This window comes from Carya illinoinensis, chromosome 7 (assembly GCF_018687715.1).
Source record: "Carya illinoinensis cultivar Pawnee chromosome 7, C.illinoinensisPawnee_v1, whole genome shotgun sequence".
Taxonomy (NCBI): domain Eukaryota; kingdom Viridiplantae; phylum Streptophyta; class Magnoliopsida; order Fagales; family Juglandaceae; genus Carya; species Carya illinoinensis.
In genome coordinates this window covers 9,898,781-9,917,289 of record NC_056758.1, presented here as the reverse complement: position 1 = coordinate 9,917,289, position 18,509 = coordinate 9,898,781, and the positions used below count along the sequence as shown (strand labels likewise).

Sequence of the window (18,509 nt, the reverse complement as noted above, 5' to 3'; positions counted from 1 at the left end):
TTTATGGTAAATATGTAAGATGACATACGTGTCACCTTTTTATTAGAGGGTGTAAATTCCAATTTTTCATCACATCGGCTTTAAAGTGTCTCCCTTATATTTTATATAAATGTTTTACTTATTTTATAAAATAAGTGTTTTTTTTTTAAATTTTTAGGTTTTATTATTTGTAATACTTTCTAAAAACATTTTAGGTGTTGTTGAAAAAATATAATTTTAAAAGTCATTTATGTATGTATACTTAATATTTTTCTAATAATATTGCTATGTAAAATACTAATGGCACGCACATGTTAATTTTCAAGCGACTGGCGCATGATATCATTATCCCACGGGCGATGCTGCCGTTTAAAAACTGAATTTGGCACATTTCCATGATTGATAAAATATGCCACCGATAAAGGGTACTGCATTGGCTACTGAATTTAAAAAGACGAGGAAGAGCTTCGAAATCATGGATGCGGCTTCTAGAACCACCGTAAAGGCATCGTCCCTGAGATGGCAAATCCTTCGCCAAGCCCTCCTCCGTCACCCTCCTCCACTAATCACCGGTAGTTCCATGATAATCAATTAATTGCTTTATTAATTTGTTTGCTTTTTATGAGTTATTCGAGTTGCTTGCAGAGAAGGAAGAAGAAGAAGAAGAAGAAGAAGAAGAAGATCGATCTGAAACGCACATTAAGCGCATTTCAAGGAAGGCCTCGCCTGGCTTTAACTTGATTCCTCATCACGTGGTGGAGGAGGACGACGACGGCGCTTCAGCTTCGGGTTCTTTGAAGAGCTCCGGTCACGCCAGAGAGGCTCGCGTATGCTACACTTTGCCTGTCGACGGAGCTCCCAGACTTTTTCTCAGGTGAGCGCTTTATAGTTTTATATGTTTCCTCAATCCTTTTCTGCTGTTCGTAAGTTTTAATATAGGAAAGTGCTATGTCTTTTGACGAAAACTTTCCGTCTCCAAAATGAGTTGGTTGCTTTTTTTTTTTTGGGTGCATGATAGGCGCGCACGGGGCCGTCAATTGAAAATCAGAAAACAAAAATGAAGAAAAAGCTAGAAAAAGAATGTAAATATGATCTCCTTGAGGGGATCACCCTCCAAATGCTCTAGGAAGTGTTTGTTTTTCTTCTTAGAAAGATTTGTCCAAACGGCGTCTAAATGCTTAAATAGGAGAAAATTACATGTGGTATGGAAATATTAAGAATCTTGAAAGGAAAAACTCAAAACCCACAGGGAGAGAAGTTATTAAAAGAAATTAGTCGCGATAATTTGGCCTCCTAACATCCCACCAAGCTTAAAAAGGATCTTTCCCTCCAGATTGATTATTAACGAATGAAGAATCCTTATTTCTTCCAAATAAGGCATTAAAACCTTTTATTCTAATTGCTTCACGGGAAAGAATAAAATTTTCCTTTGCTGAATGTATTTATGCAAGGTCTTGTAGATGACCAATAATTCTGTTGGTTGTTTGCAACGGATGAAATAAGCAATGCCATTTGAAAGCAAACTTAATTTTGCCCAAACGCCTCTTTGCAATCCATTATTTCAAAGAAATTTGCTTTTGAATAAGTTATTTCCAAATTCAATCATAATTTAATCCCTCATTATATAATAGAGAAGAGGCGGCATGATGAAAAACCAGTAGGATCTATCTTTTAAACATTTAGATTCCGTAGGGCATCCAGAGGTTGATCCCTTCCAAGAGATCAGTTTATCCCCTTTTTCTTTACTTTCTCTGACTTTCGTCGATGGAACCCTTGGATTTGGTATCAGAGCAAGTCTTTCCAATCACTTCTTTCTTCCTTTTTTTTTTCCTTCTCTATTTACGTTTGGAAATAACCATACTCAAATTCTCTGAAAGGATATGTTTTCTGTTGAACAAGCAACAGAGCAATTTGCCTATAAGTAACCGTTGTCAGGAAAGCGGTGGTAGCTGGAGCAGAGGTGGTTATAACAGGTTGGTGATCCTTAAGTGGTGATGTGAATGAGTAACATAGGTGGAGAAGGGAAACAGCGAGTGACGTGAATTCTTGTTAAGAGGAAAAGGATTGTTTGGTTGTAAGAATAGTATTATCAAGGTTTGTGACCTGTTCTAGATTGTTTGTTTACCAGAGTAAAAAGCATTTGGCTGATAAGTCGTTTGTTTGTAAGAATGGTGTAATCAAGGTTTATGATCCCAATTATGGAGGTCAAGTAGAGGATGCTAAGAAAGTTAGCATCAAGTTCACTTTCAAAAATCAAGAGGTTGATAAGTCGATATGGATCCTCTCTAGAAAAGTTAAGTTTTCTGTTCTCTCTTTCTACAATACCATCGCCAATCAAGAAAGCAATTGTTTCCCTTGGAGGAAAATTTGGAAGAGTAGGCCCTTTAAAGGCGACATCTTTGTGGATAGCCTCATTGGGGAAGATCTTGACAATGGGCAACCTACAAAAAGGCAACTTATTGTAATTGGTTGGTGTTTCATGTGGAAGAAAAGTGCTACAATGGTGAGTCCTTTGCTTTTTTACTGTGAGGTTGCTAGGGCCTTTTGGGATGATCTGTTCAACAAGGTGGGGATAGCATGAGAAATGCTGGGGATGGTGGTTTATCGTCTTGACAGCTGGAGGAGTCTGTATGGTGTAGTGCAAATTGCATCAATTTGGAAGATGGTCCCCATGTGCCTTCGATGGTGTATTTGGAAGGGATGAAATGACTGAACATTCTAAGATAAAGAAATTTTGGTGGAGTAGCTTAGAAGTCTTTATTTCAGGACATTATTTCTTTGGACAAAAATTTTATATTTCAATGGTCATAGGCCTCGTTTGATTATACAGAGGAGAAGAGAAATATGTGAATAGTAGTGAAATGGTTTGAATTAAGATGTTATATGGGATTTTGGAAAAAGAGAGAGAAAAAATTGTATAAAAATATTATAAAGTTAAAATATTGTTAGAATATAATTTTTTAATATTAGTTTTGTTTTAAGATTGAAAAAGTTGAATTTTTTTTTTTGTATTTTGTTTGAAAGTTTGGGAAAGTTGTAATGATTAGATGAAAAAGTTGAAAAGTTGAAAATTTGAAATTGAAAAGCGTTTGTGTTTAAATGGTGTTTAGATGTTGAAATGAGATGAGATGGGTTGAGAGTATCTGTGAAACCAAACAGGGACTTAATGCTCACGAGTTCCTTGTATATACCTCTTCCCCTTCTTTCTAACTAGGTGTTTCCTCTTTTATACATCCTGTGTACTTGGGCTTTTGCCTAGTCCTATCGATAAAAGTTTTACTTATATAAAAAAGTACCCTTTCAAAAATGTTGGATACATAATCCCTTGAGGTTATTTCAAAGAGATTGCCTGTTCAATCCATCGAGGCAAAACAACCAACAGAATTGTGATAAATACATTTGGGCAAAAGAATGCTTATTTTAATCTTTATTTTGGAATTGCGATTGCTTGTGGAAGAAGTATATATTTCCAGATTTCATTGATAATCAACCTTGAGGGCAAAGTTTTAAAGGGCAGTGGGATGTTGGGAGCCCAATTTAATGCCATTAGTTTCTTCCCATAATTTATTTTTAATATTGGGCTCAGCATTTAATTAGATTTTCTTTCCCTAATATTATTTTGATATTTTGTGTCATTTTCTCCTATGTAAGCATGTTGATGCCTTATGGCTAATACATTAAGAGAAGAAAATTGCTGATAAAAAATTTAGAGAAGAAAATACACAATGCCTAGGTCGTTTGGATGTTGATCCTTTCAAAGAAATCTGTTTATTTATTTTGTTGCTGTTTTTTCTTTCTTCTTTTTTAATTTCCCCTGAATTTCCATCAATAGAATGATTGGGAACTTATAAGTGAGTGTGCTTTTCATGTTTTGACTTTGAGATGGTTCTTTATGCAGGCAGAGAGTGGATGAATATGCTGACCTCAGTGATTTTGAGATTTGCAATAAATACAATGTTGACAACACTGGGCTTGTATGTAAGTTTCTCTTCATTTGACATGAGCTTGTTCCTGGCCTAGGCTTTGTCATAAAAGCAAGGCCTTTCGGACAATTTTTATTTTTATTGTATAAATTGATTAGTGACATTATCAGTTTTCAATATTCATATTATCAACCACGAAGGGGTGAATTATATCTCTGGTTCTATGGTTACTTATAAGAAAGTTTGGACTCTCTTTCATGGTTTGGAATAGCCGACTTGAGATATCATTTGTGTGGAATGGTTCTCAAAACACAGCTTTCTGTTTTTTTTTTTTTTCATTATTAGTATTATTATTATTTATTTATTTAATAAAAGTTAACCTGTAAAAACAAAAAAGAGTGTTTGCATAGGTGTTATTCATTCTCAGTATTCAAGAAAATTGTAACTCAGAAGACAGAACTAATGATGGCACCATTTTGTTTTTTTTTTCAATAATGTTATTTTGGTCAGTCCAAATTTTAGAAAACACTGAACAAGCTTGGGAGGCTTGTCTAAAAATTGTTACCTACCAACTTATTTGAGGACAGATTAGAATGGTTCTTATAACAGAAAAAAGCTCTCTCCCTCTCTATAACATCCCAATGGACGGCTCAAACCATATGGCCTATACTCCAAAAAAACTAGTCAATGATACAATTGAAGCTCCATTGGAACCTTATAAAGATTTAGAATTTTTCCTTCACAAGCAATATGGGATCCCATTCACCACCTATCCTTATCATATGAGGTATCACACTCTCTCTCATAATGCAAGAAGAATTCGGAGGCTTCTAAAGATCATTAAGAAGAAAAAAAGAGCTTGATTGTTGGTTAAAAAAGTAAAGTAACCACTTTTCTGTTATGACTTGTTGAGAAATGGTTGTTAGGTTTCAGTGAAGTATGCTATTGCTAAAGCATTAATTGCAGATTATTTGAATGCTTTGCTTGCAGGAAGTCAGAAACTGCAAAGAAGTTTGAACCTATCTATAATCTGTATAATTTTTGAAGCAGTAGCTTTGCTCCTGTTAAGCCACGTTATCCAGTACTGTATTAAATGACCATGAAATAAGCCATTTTAGTTTTAAATATTTTGAAATGCCATATCAATAAATATTAAATAATTTAAAAATTTAAGAGTCTGAAGCACTTTGTATTCTTTTCCACACTTCGTCTTCTTTCCTTTATGTTAAATATTTAAATGTCACGTTTAGGATACTTCACAGTTAAGTTATAAGAGTGGTATATCATAGAAAGTTGAACCCAACTTGATTTGTAGTGAACATTTCAAATCAACACAATAATGCTGTTTTCCAGTCAATTAGGTTTGGTTGAGTTCTGATAGGTGGTTACTTTTCTTTACTATTTGAGATCAAAAGAAAGTGAAAAATAAAAATCAAGATCTCAATAATTTTGTTGCAGAGGAATTTTCAAGACATGACATTCCATCAAGGCAAATAGAACCATAGCATAATTTTGACCTTGAAAACTTTCCTAGCTTTGAATTATTGTCTTTAGAGTTTTTTTTTTTTAAAATTTTTTTTATTATTATTATTTTAATTTTAATTTTAATTTTTTAATTCTTTTTTAATTCTTTTTAACACCACAACCTTGGTTTCTTCATCTGCCAAGATAGGCTTTGGCTGTATAGTTTCCACCAATACACTAGGTTTATGGAATTTTTATTGCTGTTATTTTCAGTTTGTACTAATATTTTGACATTTCTTGCACAGGTCAGTGGCCTTCGGAGGATATCCTTGCTTATTTTTGCTTGTCACATGCACACATGTTCAGGTTTGTATAACGATATGAAATCAATCTTTTAGCTTTGTTGTTGTCACGTGCAGACAATAACAAGACGTGCATGTGACTGATGAATCTGTACACATTTTCTATTTGTTGCTTCTAGTTTTTTTGAACATTTACTGAATTTGCCTTCTAACTCATTTGGATTTTCCGTAATTTTTCCAGCTATAAAAGAGTTATTGAGCTTGGATCAGGTTATGGCTTAGCTGGTTTAGTTATTGCAGCCGTTAGTGAGGCGTCAGAAGTTATTATAACCGATGGAAATCCTCAGGTAGTTGATTGTATCCTTTATTTATTTGTTTTGTTTGGAGATGGGGCATCCTTGCCATGGATTAGTAGATTTTACAAATTCTCGTCCTGTACTGGTTACTATGCGTGGGTATATCTATGAGCAAGTTTTATATACTGGTGGTACGTGTAGGTTGATATGTCATGTTATTTGTCCATGAATGCATTGTTGTCGCAGTCTAGATAATTTTCTCGAGACCTCTTTCTTCTTATTTGTGGAATACTTATTCAAATTGCCCAGACAGATTAAATAATTAGGGTTCGAAAAACTTGGTGAGACACATGGAAGTTTCTTATCCTAAAACGTGGGAAATTTCGATGGTGGCACATGACAGACTTTTATATGTGAGACATTGCGTCTTAGTTGTGCCTCATTCTGCGGGTTATTGGGAGAGATATGATTGACGAATTTCCTGGACGGTGAACCCTTAAGCTTAAGTTGTTTGGGCCTAATTTTAAATATTAGACCTAGAATAGAGCTGGAGGCCTTCTCAAGAGTTGGTATGTGGGTGGGCACGGCCATTTCAACCCACAACTACTTCCTACTCAGTTTGTCCTATATACTTTTAGTTTTTATTACTAAATCCTTGCATGTTTCTAGAATTCTCTATATTTTTATACTCTGTTATCTTGCTGTTGTTGGTACCATCATTCCTCTTCTGTTTTTTTGTTTTGTTTTTTTTTTTTCCTTCTTCTCACTTGACAACCCGCATTGTGTAACAATATTTGTAGCAACAAACAGCCCCTCTCCCTCTTGCCCCCCTTTTTCCTTGTTTTCCTTAGGATTCAGATTGCATGATCCTTGACATCCAGATATTCAGCGCAACATAGATGCCAATTCTGGAGCATTTGGTGCTACGAGAACGAACTCTATGACATTGCATTGGGATCAAGAGGAAATATCTGATATATCTAATGCTTTTGATGTCATTATTGCAAGTGACTGGTAAAGTTTAATACTTCTAAGTATTTAAGTTAGATTTGCATCATTTCTTACCTCCATCATTTTAGAGAGTGAGGAGAATTATCAAATGTAGATGAGATGATCGATTATATATATTGGTTTGAATTTTTGCTGCCCATTGATTATACAAGGGGTTTGAATTTTTGCTGCTGGTAATGGCCATTTGTGGGTCCCACTTTTGATGAGTACATGACACTCATACAGCCTTGCACCAATCTGGTGGATGACTCGTTCCTTCTGCTTTTGGTTGCTTGCATTTCTGATGATCTGGAGAAGTCTAGATAGCTAAGTTTCTTCATTGGTTGACATAAAAAGGCACTAGTATGTAATGCATGAAATCTTTTACACATGCAACCACACGCCGATGATCTCTTCTCATCTTAATTTGAACTTATCTGTTTTTAATACTTCTCGATTTGATGTCATATTTACAGCACCTTCTTCAAGGAATTCCACAATGGCCTTGCTCGGATCATCAAGCTTTTGCTGAAGAAAGCAGGGCCCTCTGAAGCTTTCTTTTTTAGTCCTAAAAGAGGCAATTCATTGGAAAAGTTTCTTGAGACAATTAAACAAAATGGCCTTTGTTTCAGCGTAACAGAGATCTATGACACACAAGTTTGGGAGCGTCATCAGGCATTCATGGAAGGGAAAGATTCCTGGCCGAGCTACGAGAAAGATCACTGCTATCCATTGATGGTCAGAATTACCATATGAACTTTTGAAGGGTATTTTAATACATTCTAGTGTGTAAGTTTTGGCAAACTTTTGCCATTCTTGGTTGATTATTGTGGTAAAGCTTGGTTTCTTCCTTGTACATATCCCTGCCAAATACTCCATTTTTAGCTACTTCCTGTTATATAGGTTTTCACTGATTTTTTGATTGCCAATTAGAAAGGAAAGCTTGGAGATACTGTTTTTGATTGATCTAAGTTACTACTGATATTATTTTGAGCATAAAAGGGTGGGTGCACCAACACTTTTGATGACAGAAGAAGATTCCTTATCTTCTCATAGACATCAAAGTTACAAATCAAAGCTTTTAGACATAGCCTTCTATGTGTAAACAAAGACCCTCCCACCTAAAGATGATGCACAAAAATGTAATAAGCTATCAGATACTTCGCGAATCAAATTAAACTAGAATCTTTTGGTAGTGAAAGATTTTATGTTTCTTTTCTATATGTATTGCCAAAACGAACAATCCGTGGCGGCGCGTGAAAATATCAACTGGTCTTGGCTTGAAACCTGTGCTATTATGAAGTAAATGTTTCCTTGCAGGTAGTTTGTGTCAAACAAGTACATTCTCTTTGTGGTGCATGATAGGTTTGATGCTAAAATTTTCATTAACTCGAACTCTAAGCGTTAACTGCACAAGCTATAACACTAAGTGCACAGTCAGCTTGTTGGAATTTTGGGGTTTTATTTTAAGGGGTAACTTCGTGCAAAAAGCATTAACGAAATCAAAGTGTGAATGCTAAAACATAAAAGTGAGAAGTTCTGATTACCAAAAGAAAGAAAGTTTCTACCTTTTCCTTTGGGCTTTTGGACTAAGTTCCACAATCGACACATGCGACAAAGATTGCTCAATCGAAGATTCCCTAATTAACATTAAAAGGAGAGTTTTGTTATATACAAGCACAGTCGAGCATTAATTTGTATACCAACACTGATTTATTCATACTTAAAATTTAAATTAATAATGTTTTCAATAAAATTTACTTTTTGACTAATCACATCACATTAGTGTATAGATTAGTGTTTAATTATGTTTGCAACTATACTTTTCTTTAAAAGGATGTTCATGAAAAAGGAAGTTGGGTGGTAATTTTTAGGAGATTCTGAAGGGACTCAGTTTTCCTTTGCCACAATTTTTCTTTTTCCTTCAAAGCAAGTGAATTTCATTAAAGCAAGTGAATTTCATTCAAACAAAATAGTCTCTCCTCCCTAACAAGTATCGTGGGAAAGAGGTAGTGAGAGTTTCCTGCAGTCAGTCCAAATCAATAAAATGCTGTACAAATTAAAATCGCTTTAAGCTGCTTCCTCTTGTAAGGATAGGGACGGTATCAATTCTTTGTCTTCATATCCCGCTTTTTTAATTTTTATTTCTTGTGTTATATTTGTTGGTTTGGATTGGATGTTGGGCCTCTCACCCAGTTAGGGCTGTAAAATAAACAGGCTACTCGACAGGCAGCTCGAATTCGACTCGAATAAACTCGAAATCGGCTCGAATCGAATATTAAATGGGCCGTTCGTAAACATAGAAATAAACTCGATTATTAAACGATACAAACTCGTATAAAACTCGACCGACTCGATTAATGTTCGTGAATATACTCGTATAAAGCTCGACTCGACTCGTGAGCTCGACTCGTATATATTTATACATATATAGTAAAATATAAAATATATATATATAATAATCAATAATTATATATGTATTATTAATTATGTATATAGAATTATAGTGACTTATAGTTAAACATTTTCTTCTACATATACTATAAGTTTATATATTTAATTTATAATATTAATATATGATATTGATATATTTATCTTATTCTTATCAAATAGTGAAATGTCATATAAGAAGTTATGCTTATAGGATAATAAGGCTCTAGGCTATAGTCTATAAGCTATAGTCATAACTTATTGCCCTATAACATATCACTCATAAATCATAATTATATCATTCTATTTACAATATTTTTATTAATCTATCATAACATAATTATTAAATACTTATCACTTATGATTCTTAGATTATATCATTATATATTCTACGAATTTGCAACACTACTTGCTAATTTTAAAAATTAATTTATATAACAATTAACATGCATTATAATTTATAACTTATAATATTTTCTAGAATAGAATACTCTTTTTGGTTAATATACGGTATTAGCCTATAGTATTATTATATTATACTAATTAATATAACTATAAATTTATATCATGAATACCAATTTGGAGAATGTTTGATAAAATATAATATTAGACGATTTTATAATATAATTAATTATTATAAATAATTATAGTTTTTTTTACAACACTACAGTCACTACTTGCTAATTATAAAAATTATAATATAAAAAAATTAACATGTATTATAATTTATAATGCATAGATTATAGTATTTATGTTAATAGAATAATATTTACATATATTTATTTATGCTAGTATAAATTATATTAAAGAGTCGAATCCGATTAAACCCTAGATTGATTTGAACCGTTGGATATGTGGTTACTTTTTCTTAAGACTTTGGAGCCGTTGGATTTTAATGGAGGCACATTTACCCTAGGGTTACAACTTACAATGCTTCGGGCTTCCCGAGTCTTCTATAGTTCTACTGCTGCGCCGTTTCACTTTCACTTTTACTCTCTCGGCCTTGCCGCTTCACTTTCTCTCCTCTCACTCTCAGACCCATTGAGAAACCCTAGCTTCTTCTCCTGTTATCCATTCTCTGAATCTCTTATGTCTACACGGTTACACCGATTACTATTTACTAGTTACCTCCTATATGCTATCTTAATCTATCATTCGGTTTGTGTGGTGCATTTGTGCAGCTTTCTTCTCGAGGGGCCTCGGGCCGTCCAGTGAAAATGGCTGCTTCTGCAGTCTGCTAGAAACCCTAGCAGACTGCAGTCGGCGGCCGTTTTAGAGGGGAACCATGGCTGTAATCTCAGCCTCTGAGAAAGCAGCCGGTCCTCGACAAATGGGTCATTAAATGCATGCATTTATGACTCCCAACCACTGTGGTTCCCTGATTTTGTGGATTGTGGTTCTCTGGTTCGTCGATTCGTCCATCTACGAGTCGATTACCCAATTTAGTTTCCTTTTTCTACGCATTTGGTTGGGAATGTTGGCAGATTTGATTGATTTATCTAGTTATAGTTTTATGTAGCTATTTTCAATGCCCATTTCTGGTTCTATCCTAACTCTTTTTCATATTGTGATTTGTGGTATTGTGGGCACAATAGATCTACATGAAATCATCTAAGTACACTGTCATTCATGAATCGTGATCATGAAGCAGTCGTATATGCTAATTTTGGTAACTGTGAGACACTGAGACTATGACTGTTTTGGTTGTCCATCACTTTGATTGTTAAGTTTATGATTTAATTTTAATTTTTTCTTTTGATTTGTAATAGTTGAATATGCCCTGTTTTGGTTATTTTGCTATTGCTTACAAAAGCTAGAACTTGGCGTCTAACTTGAGCTTTGTGCTTTTATATCTGTCTTTGCTGCTTGGCTAATCATCTTGCCTACTGAGTTGTGCTCAAAGAAAAATTTATACTCGCAAGTGAGTTCTCTCAGCCTCTCAAGTTAATTGTTATTTAATGATTGTTTATGTTCTTGCTTGAACTATTTAATAATGCTTTATTGTTCATGTTTGGGTTGATTAATTTGATCCTATGGTGATTTTGGCCTTAAGTAGTGGTGTACCTTGATTATTTAACATGTATTGGTTGTATTAAATATACAATCTGTCTTGTAGTTGTGTAACTGTGTTTATGTTCTAATTTCAAGTATTTAAATATAATTTTTGAATCTATTTTGGTTGCTTATAAAGTATCATATATGGTGATTGCTTCAAGTATTAAATTTACAATCTGTCTTGTAGTTGTGTAACTGTGTTCTAATTTCAAGTATTTCAATATACTTTTTTGAATCTGTTTTGGTTGATTATAAAGGATCATATATGGTGATTGCTTCAAGTATTTAATTCATGTTATCTTTACCATGTGTTACTTGATTCATCTTAATTCTTATCCAATCTGTTTTTTGTTTATGTTCTAATTCCAAGTACTTAAATATGCATATGTAGAATCTGTTTTGATTGATTATAAATGTTTATACATTGTTCTTACTTCAAGTATTTAATGTATGCCATAAAATTGTGTTGCTTGATTAATATGTTCCAATCTGTTTTGTGTTTCTGTTCTAATTACAAGTATGAAATGGCATTTGTGTTTTTCATGTTTTTGTGACAAGTTTTATCCAGTTTCTTTTATGTTTATGTTGTTGAGGTGCCTTGCTTCTGGAGGCACATCGGGCCACTAAGGCAAGATTGAATACTAAAACTGTTAAGTCAAATTAGTTTGACTTTAACATATGTTTTAGTTGAATTAAATCAACTATATCAGCCTTGCCTTTTGGAGGCACATTGAGCCATCAAGGCAGGGCTATATAACAAAACTGTTATTGTGAAATTGTTTTGACTTTAACATCTTTTAGTATCCTTGCCTTCTGGTGGCACCTTGAGCCACCAAGTTGAAAGGTTGTTTTGAATTCTGGTCTGTGATCCCATGCTTATTGGATGTTTCTGGTTTTGTGTTTACAATTTATTAGATCCCACCAAATGGGTGATCCAGTTAATGATGTTGATCCGGTAGAGGAGTATGAAAATGAAAACTCTGTTGGGATTAGCTTAGTAGAGGCCATATCTGATAATGATAGAGACACTGCCCAAAATTCTCAGGCCCCTAATACTGTGTCTACTGAGGGCCCTTCCACAGAAGTTCAAACAGTAGCCTATGAAAGAAAAAAAAGAAAGAGGACTTCTGATGTATGGAAGGATTTTGTTGAAGTTGATAGCAATGGGGTTAAACAGCCTCAATGTAAGTGGTGTAAAACTATATTTAAAGCTTCTCGCTCAAGTTCTACCACTACATTACGTAGGCACCTGCTGACTTGTTTGCCATACATGGGGTCTAAGAAAAAACAAAAAGTCTTAGCAGTTGAGTCTAAGGAGGCAGATGGTGCCTTCACTGTCTCAAACTTTACCTATGATCGTAATAGGGTCCGAGAGCTTGCCTCTCATATGATACTTTACCATGAATATCCATTCTCTTTAATGGAACATGTGGTATTTAATAGATTCATGAGTGCAAACACTCCATATTGGGAAAAAATGTCTCGGGCTGCTGCAAAGAAAGAATGCATGAGAACTTATGAGAATGAAAGGACAAAGTTAAGGGCTTTGCTTAAACATGTGAATAAGGTTCATATCACAACTGACATGTGGACTTCTTGTCAAAAACTTTCATATATGGTAGTGATATAGACTCTGATTGGCACCTTCAGAGGCGTGTCTTGAACTTTTGTAATGTGCCACCTCCACATACTGGCCTTCTTATTGCTGATGCTTTAGAAAAGTGTTTCCAAAGTTGGGGGATTGAGAATAAAATTAGTTCAATTACTGTTGACAATGCTAGTTCTAATGATGTTGCCATTCGGATCTTGAAAGATGATTTTAGATTGAAGAAAACACTGTCTGTAAGTGGCCAACTGTTTCATGTACGTTGTTGTGCACATATAACAAATTTACTTGTACAGTATGGACTTGGGGAGATTAGGGATATTGTTGATTGTGTTAGAGATGGTATAAAATATCTGGTAGCATCGGAGAGTAGGCTAAAACAGTTTAGTGAAATTGCAAAACAGTTACAATTGCCCTCAAAGAAACTGATTTTAGATGTGCCTACAAGATGGAACAACACTTATTTAATGTTGGATGCTGCAATTCAGTTCAAAGAAGTTTTTCCTAGATATGGTGATAGAGATAGATGTTTTGAGTGGGTTCCAACTGTTGAAGAGTGGGGGCAAGTTGAAAATGTTTGTCAACTATTAGCTATTTTCAATGAAGTCACCAATATTGTATCTGGAAGTGATTACCCAACAGCAAACTTATTTCTTTCTGAAGTTTGGAGAATGAAAGACATCTTAGGTAAGAAGAGTAGAGATGAGAATGAGTACATGAAATCAATGGTAAGAAAAATGAGTGCTAAGTTTGACAAATATTGGGGAGAGTGTAATCTATTGATGTCAATTGCTGCGGTGTTAGATCCTAGATTTAAACTGGTCCTGATCCAGTTTTGTTTTCCTTTAATTTATCACGGGCCGGAGGCTGCAAAGAATATTGATCATGTGTCTGCTGTGTTGCTTGAGTTATATAATGAGTATGTTCATGAATACAATTCAACTCTTGAGGCACAAAGAGAGCACGATAATGCTCGAATGAATGTATCTGGTTCTTCCTCAAGTGTTGGGACTGGGAGAAGCATGCAGAGTGGCCAGTCATTATTTAAATCTTTTGTTAGAAGTGTTGATACCGTGCAGCCTAGTAAATCAGAACTGGATAATTATTTAGAGGAGAGCATTTATATTTGTGAAGAGGGTTCAGATGCAAGTTTTGATGCCTTGGAATGGTGGAAAACAAATAGTCTCAAGTTTCGAACTTTGTCCAAACTGGCCCGAGATATTTTGGCTACTCCAATTACCATAGTTAGCTCAGAATCAACATTCAACGCAGGAGGCAGAGTCATTGATCCTCATAGAGCTTCATTGAAGACTGAAACTGTCCAGATGTTGTTATGTGGGTCTGATTGGGTTAGAGCACTATATGGCCTTAAAAGATCATCCACAAATTCTGTAAGTGTATTTTATTTATTTTAATTGCCTATTGCTATTATACTATTTTATACTTTCTATTATTAATTTATTCACAAAAATACTAACTACTGTTTTTTTCTTGTCAATAGATGGATGTCCCATCAGAAACTCATATTCTCTTGCCACAGCAATAGGCCCATACAAACTTACATTCTGTTTTTTGAGCATGTTGAAAAAATGGAGCATTTGGGCAGTTTTCTAGTTTTATCTGATTTTTTTTGTTTAGTCTATATTATTTGCTATATGATATTTGGACAGTTTACTTTGTAATATTTGGACAGTTTGGTTGTTCTATTTGATTTTGTTTGGGATGATATGAGTCATGATAGTTCAGGTAATTTCTAAGTTCTAACTCTTCACCATCCAGATTTTCTTAATTTACTTTAAATGGCAAATTAAATTTTGCATTGCAAACATCCCTTGACAATATTACTAAGTTAAAAGTACTTGAGTAATTTTGCAAGGGAATAAAAATTATATTAATGTTTTTTTACTGGATCAGTGTGTGCAGGTTGTCATGGTGATTTTCTTCAAGTTTGGGAACTTGTTGACTTCTGACATGGTGAACTCCGATTTTGTATAAGTTTGGTAACTTCCTGTCATTGTGAATGTTCAAATTTTGGTAACTGCAGTCTGCAGTTAGAAGAATGAGATTAATTTCAAACTTTGGTAACTTGTTGTGAACATCTATTTTGGACACTGCAGTTGGCCATCTATATGTTTGTCTGGCTGATTTTGTTGAACTTTGGTAACTTGTTATGAACTTGTAATTTCTTTGGTAACTTATTTGGTAACTGCCAATGGTATGAGAATGAGAGTATTGTGGGCCTGTGGCTGGTAACTGTCTCAAACTGCATTTTGTATCTACTTTGTATTGATATTTTGTGGCTGGTATGAGAGTATTGAGTTATGTGTATTTTCTATGTGTGTGCCCATTGAAGTTGTCAACTTGTTTACCTCACAGTTTGTTTTCTGGCTGATATGAGTCATGTCTATTGGCTATTGCCTATTGCTGGGTCGTTGTTTTGGATCTGTTCTATGGTAAATGCATAATGCATTTGGTAACTTTGCTGAATCACTGATGCACATATTTCTATCAGATTTTGGGAACTAGCTGACTTATGTGACTGTCACGGTGATATTAGATTGTATTGACTTGTCTAAATCCCTAATGCACATATTTATTTATGATATTGCCTGTATAATTGTATTGTGTAACTTGTTAGAGATATGATATTGATTTTTCACGGCAAATTAAGTTTTGCATTTTCTGTGGAATATCCCTTGACAGTATTGCTAAGTTAATGGTACTTGAGCAAGGGATTAAAAATAACACCAATTTTTTTAGTGTATTAGTGTATGCAGGGCAACAATGTATTTCTGGCTGGCTCCTTGCATGATTCCATGAAGACTGAGGACTTTGTCATTTGACAGCCTATTTTTTGTTTTGAAATATAATGTATATTATTTCATAATTTATTGCTGTAAATTGTAATTAATTTTTTTATTCACTTGTTCCGTTAAGATGTAAAGCTTCGTCTAATATTATACCATAAGTCCATAACCATAATACTCTTAATGTAAATTTGTATTTAATTTGTTATCAGTATTGATGCATTTATTTTATTTTTCTAATTTTATATGTTTATATCCATAATTTAATTAGAGGGATTTTTGACATAAACGAGCCGAGCTCGAGTCGAGCTTGGGCTCGGCTCGTTAACATAATCGAGCTCGAGCCGAGCTCGAGTTCTTTTACCTACTATACGAGCCGAGCTCGAACTGGCTCCTAGGCTCGGCTGATAAACGAGCCGAGCCCAAGCTCGACTCGAGTAGTGAACGAGCCGAGCTCGCACACTGCAGGCTCGCTCGAACTCGGCTCGTTTACAGCCCTACACCCAGTTGATAGTAATATTCTGTAACTGTTTAATATATCTATAATATGCTTATAAAAAAGAAAAAGAAGAGGAAGAATAGTCTCTCCCACCAGTGCAAAGTGTTTTTTTTTTTTTTTTTTGCAATTTTGGCCATAAAAACAAGCACTTCCCGGACCTTTATGTTGCCGTGTTGCCTCAAAATCAAATGCAAAGCAACAGCATATATGATTATTGGCTTCCTATATATCACACAGAGCATGATAGTAGGGTGTTCCCTGAGATGGGGAGGCCAAGATTTCGTTTTGGTAGTCACTCTAGATGTCTTAAAGAAAACCAAATAATAATAAAAAAACCCTAAACGTAAACCTTTTTTTCTCCTTTTGAATGCAACAGCTGAGTTTTCGTTCTGATTCATCTTTTTCTTCTTCAGAGGTTGTCTGCTTGTGTACTTTTTGGAGTCCTTTTTACTTTATTTATTTTTTTTCTTTTTCATTTGAGACTGTTTGATGGAAATCTGTAGGTCATACACATTCTGTACACATTCTCTTATTTTCCCTACAGATTTCTAAAATCATTTTGAAAAAGTGGAAATTGCAAAGCACCGCTGAAAGTGGAGTGCAGTCATGTCTGGGTCTTATCTTAAACAAAGAAAAGTAGTTTTGTTTCTTTCTTTGTGGTGTTGGTTTGATTGTGTTGTGTTCACACAAATTGGTGAAGGATCAAATCTCTCATAGTCGTGGGCATTAGGGTACTGGCAATTTGGATCGTAACCAAGTTTGGTTTTATTTTTATTTTTTAGCCTTATTTCCTTCTCTAACAACAATGATGTCTTGAATTCTCTCCTACATTAGAACATGCATGCACCAACTCTTTGACAATCGCATGCCCTTTTGTTTTCAGATAGCTTTTCGCTAGAGACTTCAACTAGACATTGTGTTTTGGGTGCTTCCAAACTTCAGCATCCATTTAAACATTGCCACATGAACTCACCACTCCTTTTAATCCATGTGAAAGTTCACCGACTCAAGAGCATGATGATTGAGTTGAATTTTCTCTTGAGTTTTGGTACAGAGAGAGAGAGAGAGAACTTTCATCTCTTTTAAGTGGTGATCATATTCATGAGCAGTTACTTTGAATGGCACCTTCCCCAAATTCCTGTTTAAAATGTGACAAAAATGCTGGCATGGCATGCAACATGAAAGATGGACTCGGTCAAAGAAATTATTTGAGAGAGAGAACAATAATTTTAAAATTCCAAGAAATTATTAGAACTAAACTTAGCATTATAATTTTTTCAGCACTAAACTTGATTGTTAGAACTTAGTATTTATTATTTAAAATGACTAATTCATTGGTATCTAATTATATTGGTATGGTATAAGTAGTGTCTAACTTATTAGTGAGATTAATAGATTTGAATAATAAGATTAAAATTGTATAATTAGTATATAATTATACTAGTACAATATAAGTAGTGTCTAATTGATATCAAATGTTATATTAATCTTATATTATAAGATTAATAGACTTGAACAATAAGATTAAAATTTTATATTATATTAATCAGTAATATTTGATAATATAATATATTTAAATCTAATATAATTTTTTTTATATTATAAAAAATTAAAATATCTATATATCTCGGTTTGATTTAGTTCAAACCGGTTTTTGAAATATGAAAATCAGTACCAAACCGTTTTAGGACCAAACTAAACTAACCAATTTGGTTCAGAGTGATTCGGTTCAATCGATTTTTTGATTTTTCTTTTTTACGCCCCGAGTTGCTCTCTTTACACCCTTAGCTCGTTATGCTCTATTTTCCTTATTTTATTGTTCGGAGTGAGCAAAAATGATCGCTCGAACAATATTTGCTCGGGGTGAACAGTAGTTATTATATATTGAAGTTTTTTAAACATTAAATTGAATCTAAGGACTAATGTACTGTTTGTATTATAAATAAGATAAATATATTATATTTGCCCCTAAATTGGATATTTATTTTATCTGGTACTTAATATTAATGTACTAAAAGAAAAACAAATATTTGTAATGGATTATTTATGGCAAGAATGACTATTTTTGATTAAAAAAAATCTCATTTTAGCAGTAAATAGTGATTTTCATAAAAAATAACTGATAACAAATAAACAGTTTTCTTGCGCATGCTCCATG

General features: G+C 34.0%; 1 protein-coding gene across 3 annotated transcripts; it reads left to right on the top strand.

Annotated features, from left to right (window-relative positions):
• The first annotated feature begins 323 nt into the window (after nucleotides 1–323).
• LOC122317326 (calmodulin-lysine N-methyltransferase) lies at nucleotides 324–7,907 on the top strand. Of its 3 annotated transcripts, XM_043134341.1 has the most exons (8): nucleotides 324–551; nucleotides 625–853; nucleotides 3,878–3,957; nucleotides 5,672–5,732; nucleotides 5,910–6,025; nucleotides 6,846–6,978; nucleotides 7,201–7,317; nucleotides 7,431–7,574. In XM_043134341.1, exons 1-7 carry the CDS (start codon nucleotides 389–391, stop codon nucleotides 7,283–7,285), a joined length of 867 nt encoding a protein of 288 aa, XP_042990275.1. In that variant the 5' UTR covers nucleotides 324–388; the 3' UTR covers nucleotides 7,286–7,317; nucleotides 7,431–7,574. The 3 variants fall into 3 exon arrangements, with proteins under 3 accessions (XP_042990275.1, XP_042990274.1, XP_042990273.1); XM_043134340.1 differs by having other exon boundaries at nucleotides 325–551; nucleotides 7,201–7,575; XM_043134339.1 differs by lacking the exon at nucleotides 7,201–7,317 and having other exon boundaries at nucleotides 332–551; nucleotides 7,431–7,907.
• The last annotated feature ends 10,602 nt before the right edge of the window (nucleotides 7,908–18,509 follow it).

Excerpts from the sequence above, each read along its gene's own strand:
- LOC122317326 (XM_043134339.1), top strand. The coding sequence starts at position 389 with ATGCCACCGATAAAGGGTACTGCATTGGCTACTGAATTTAAAAAGACG. Across the intron at positions 5,733-5,909 it reads TCACATGCACACATGTTCAG|CTATAAAAGAGTTATTGAGC; the intron begins GTTTGTATAACG and ends TAATTTTTCCAG. Across the intron at positions 6,979-7,430 it reads GTCATTATTGCAAGTGACTG|CACCTTCTTCAAGGAATTCC; the intron begins GTAAAGTTTAAT and ends TCATATTTACAG.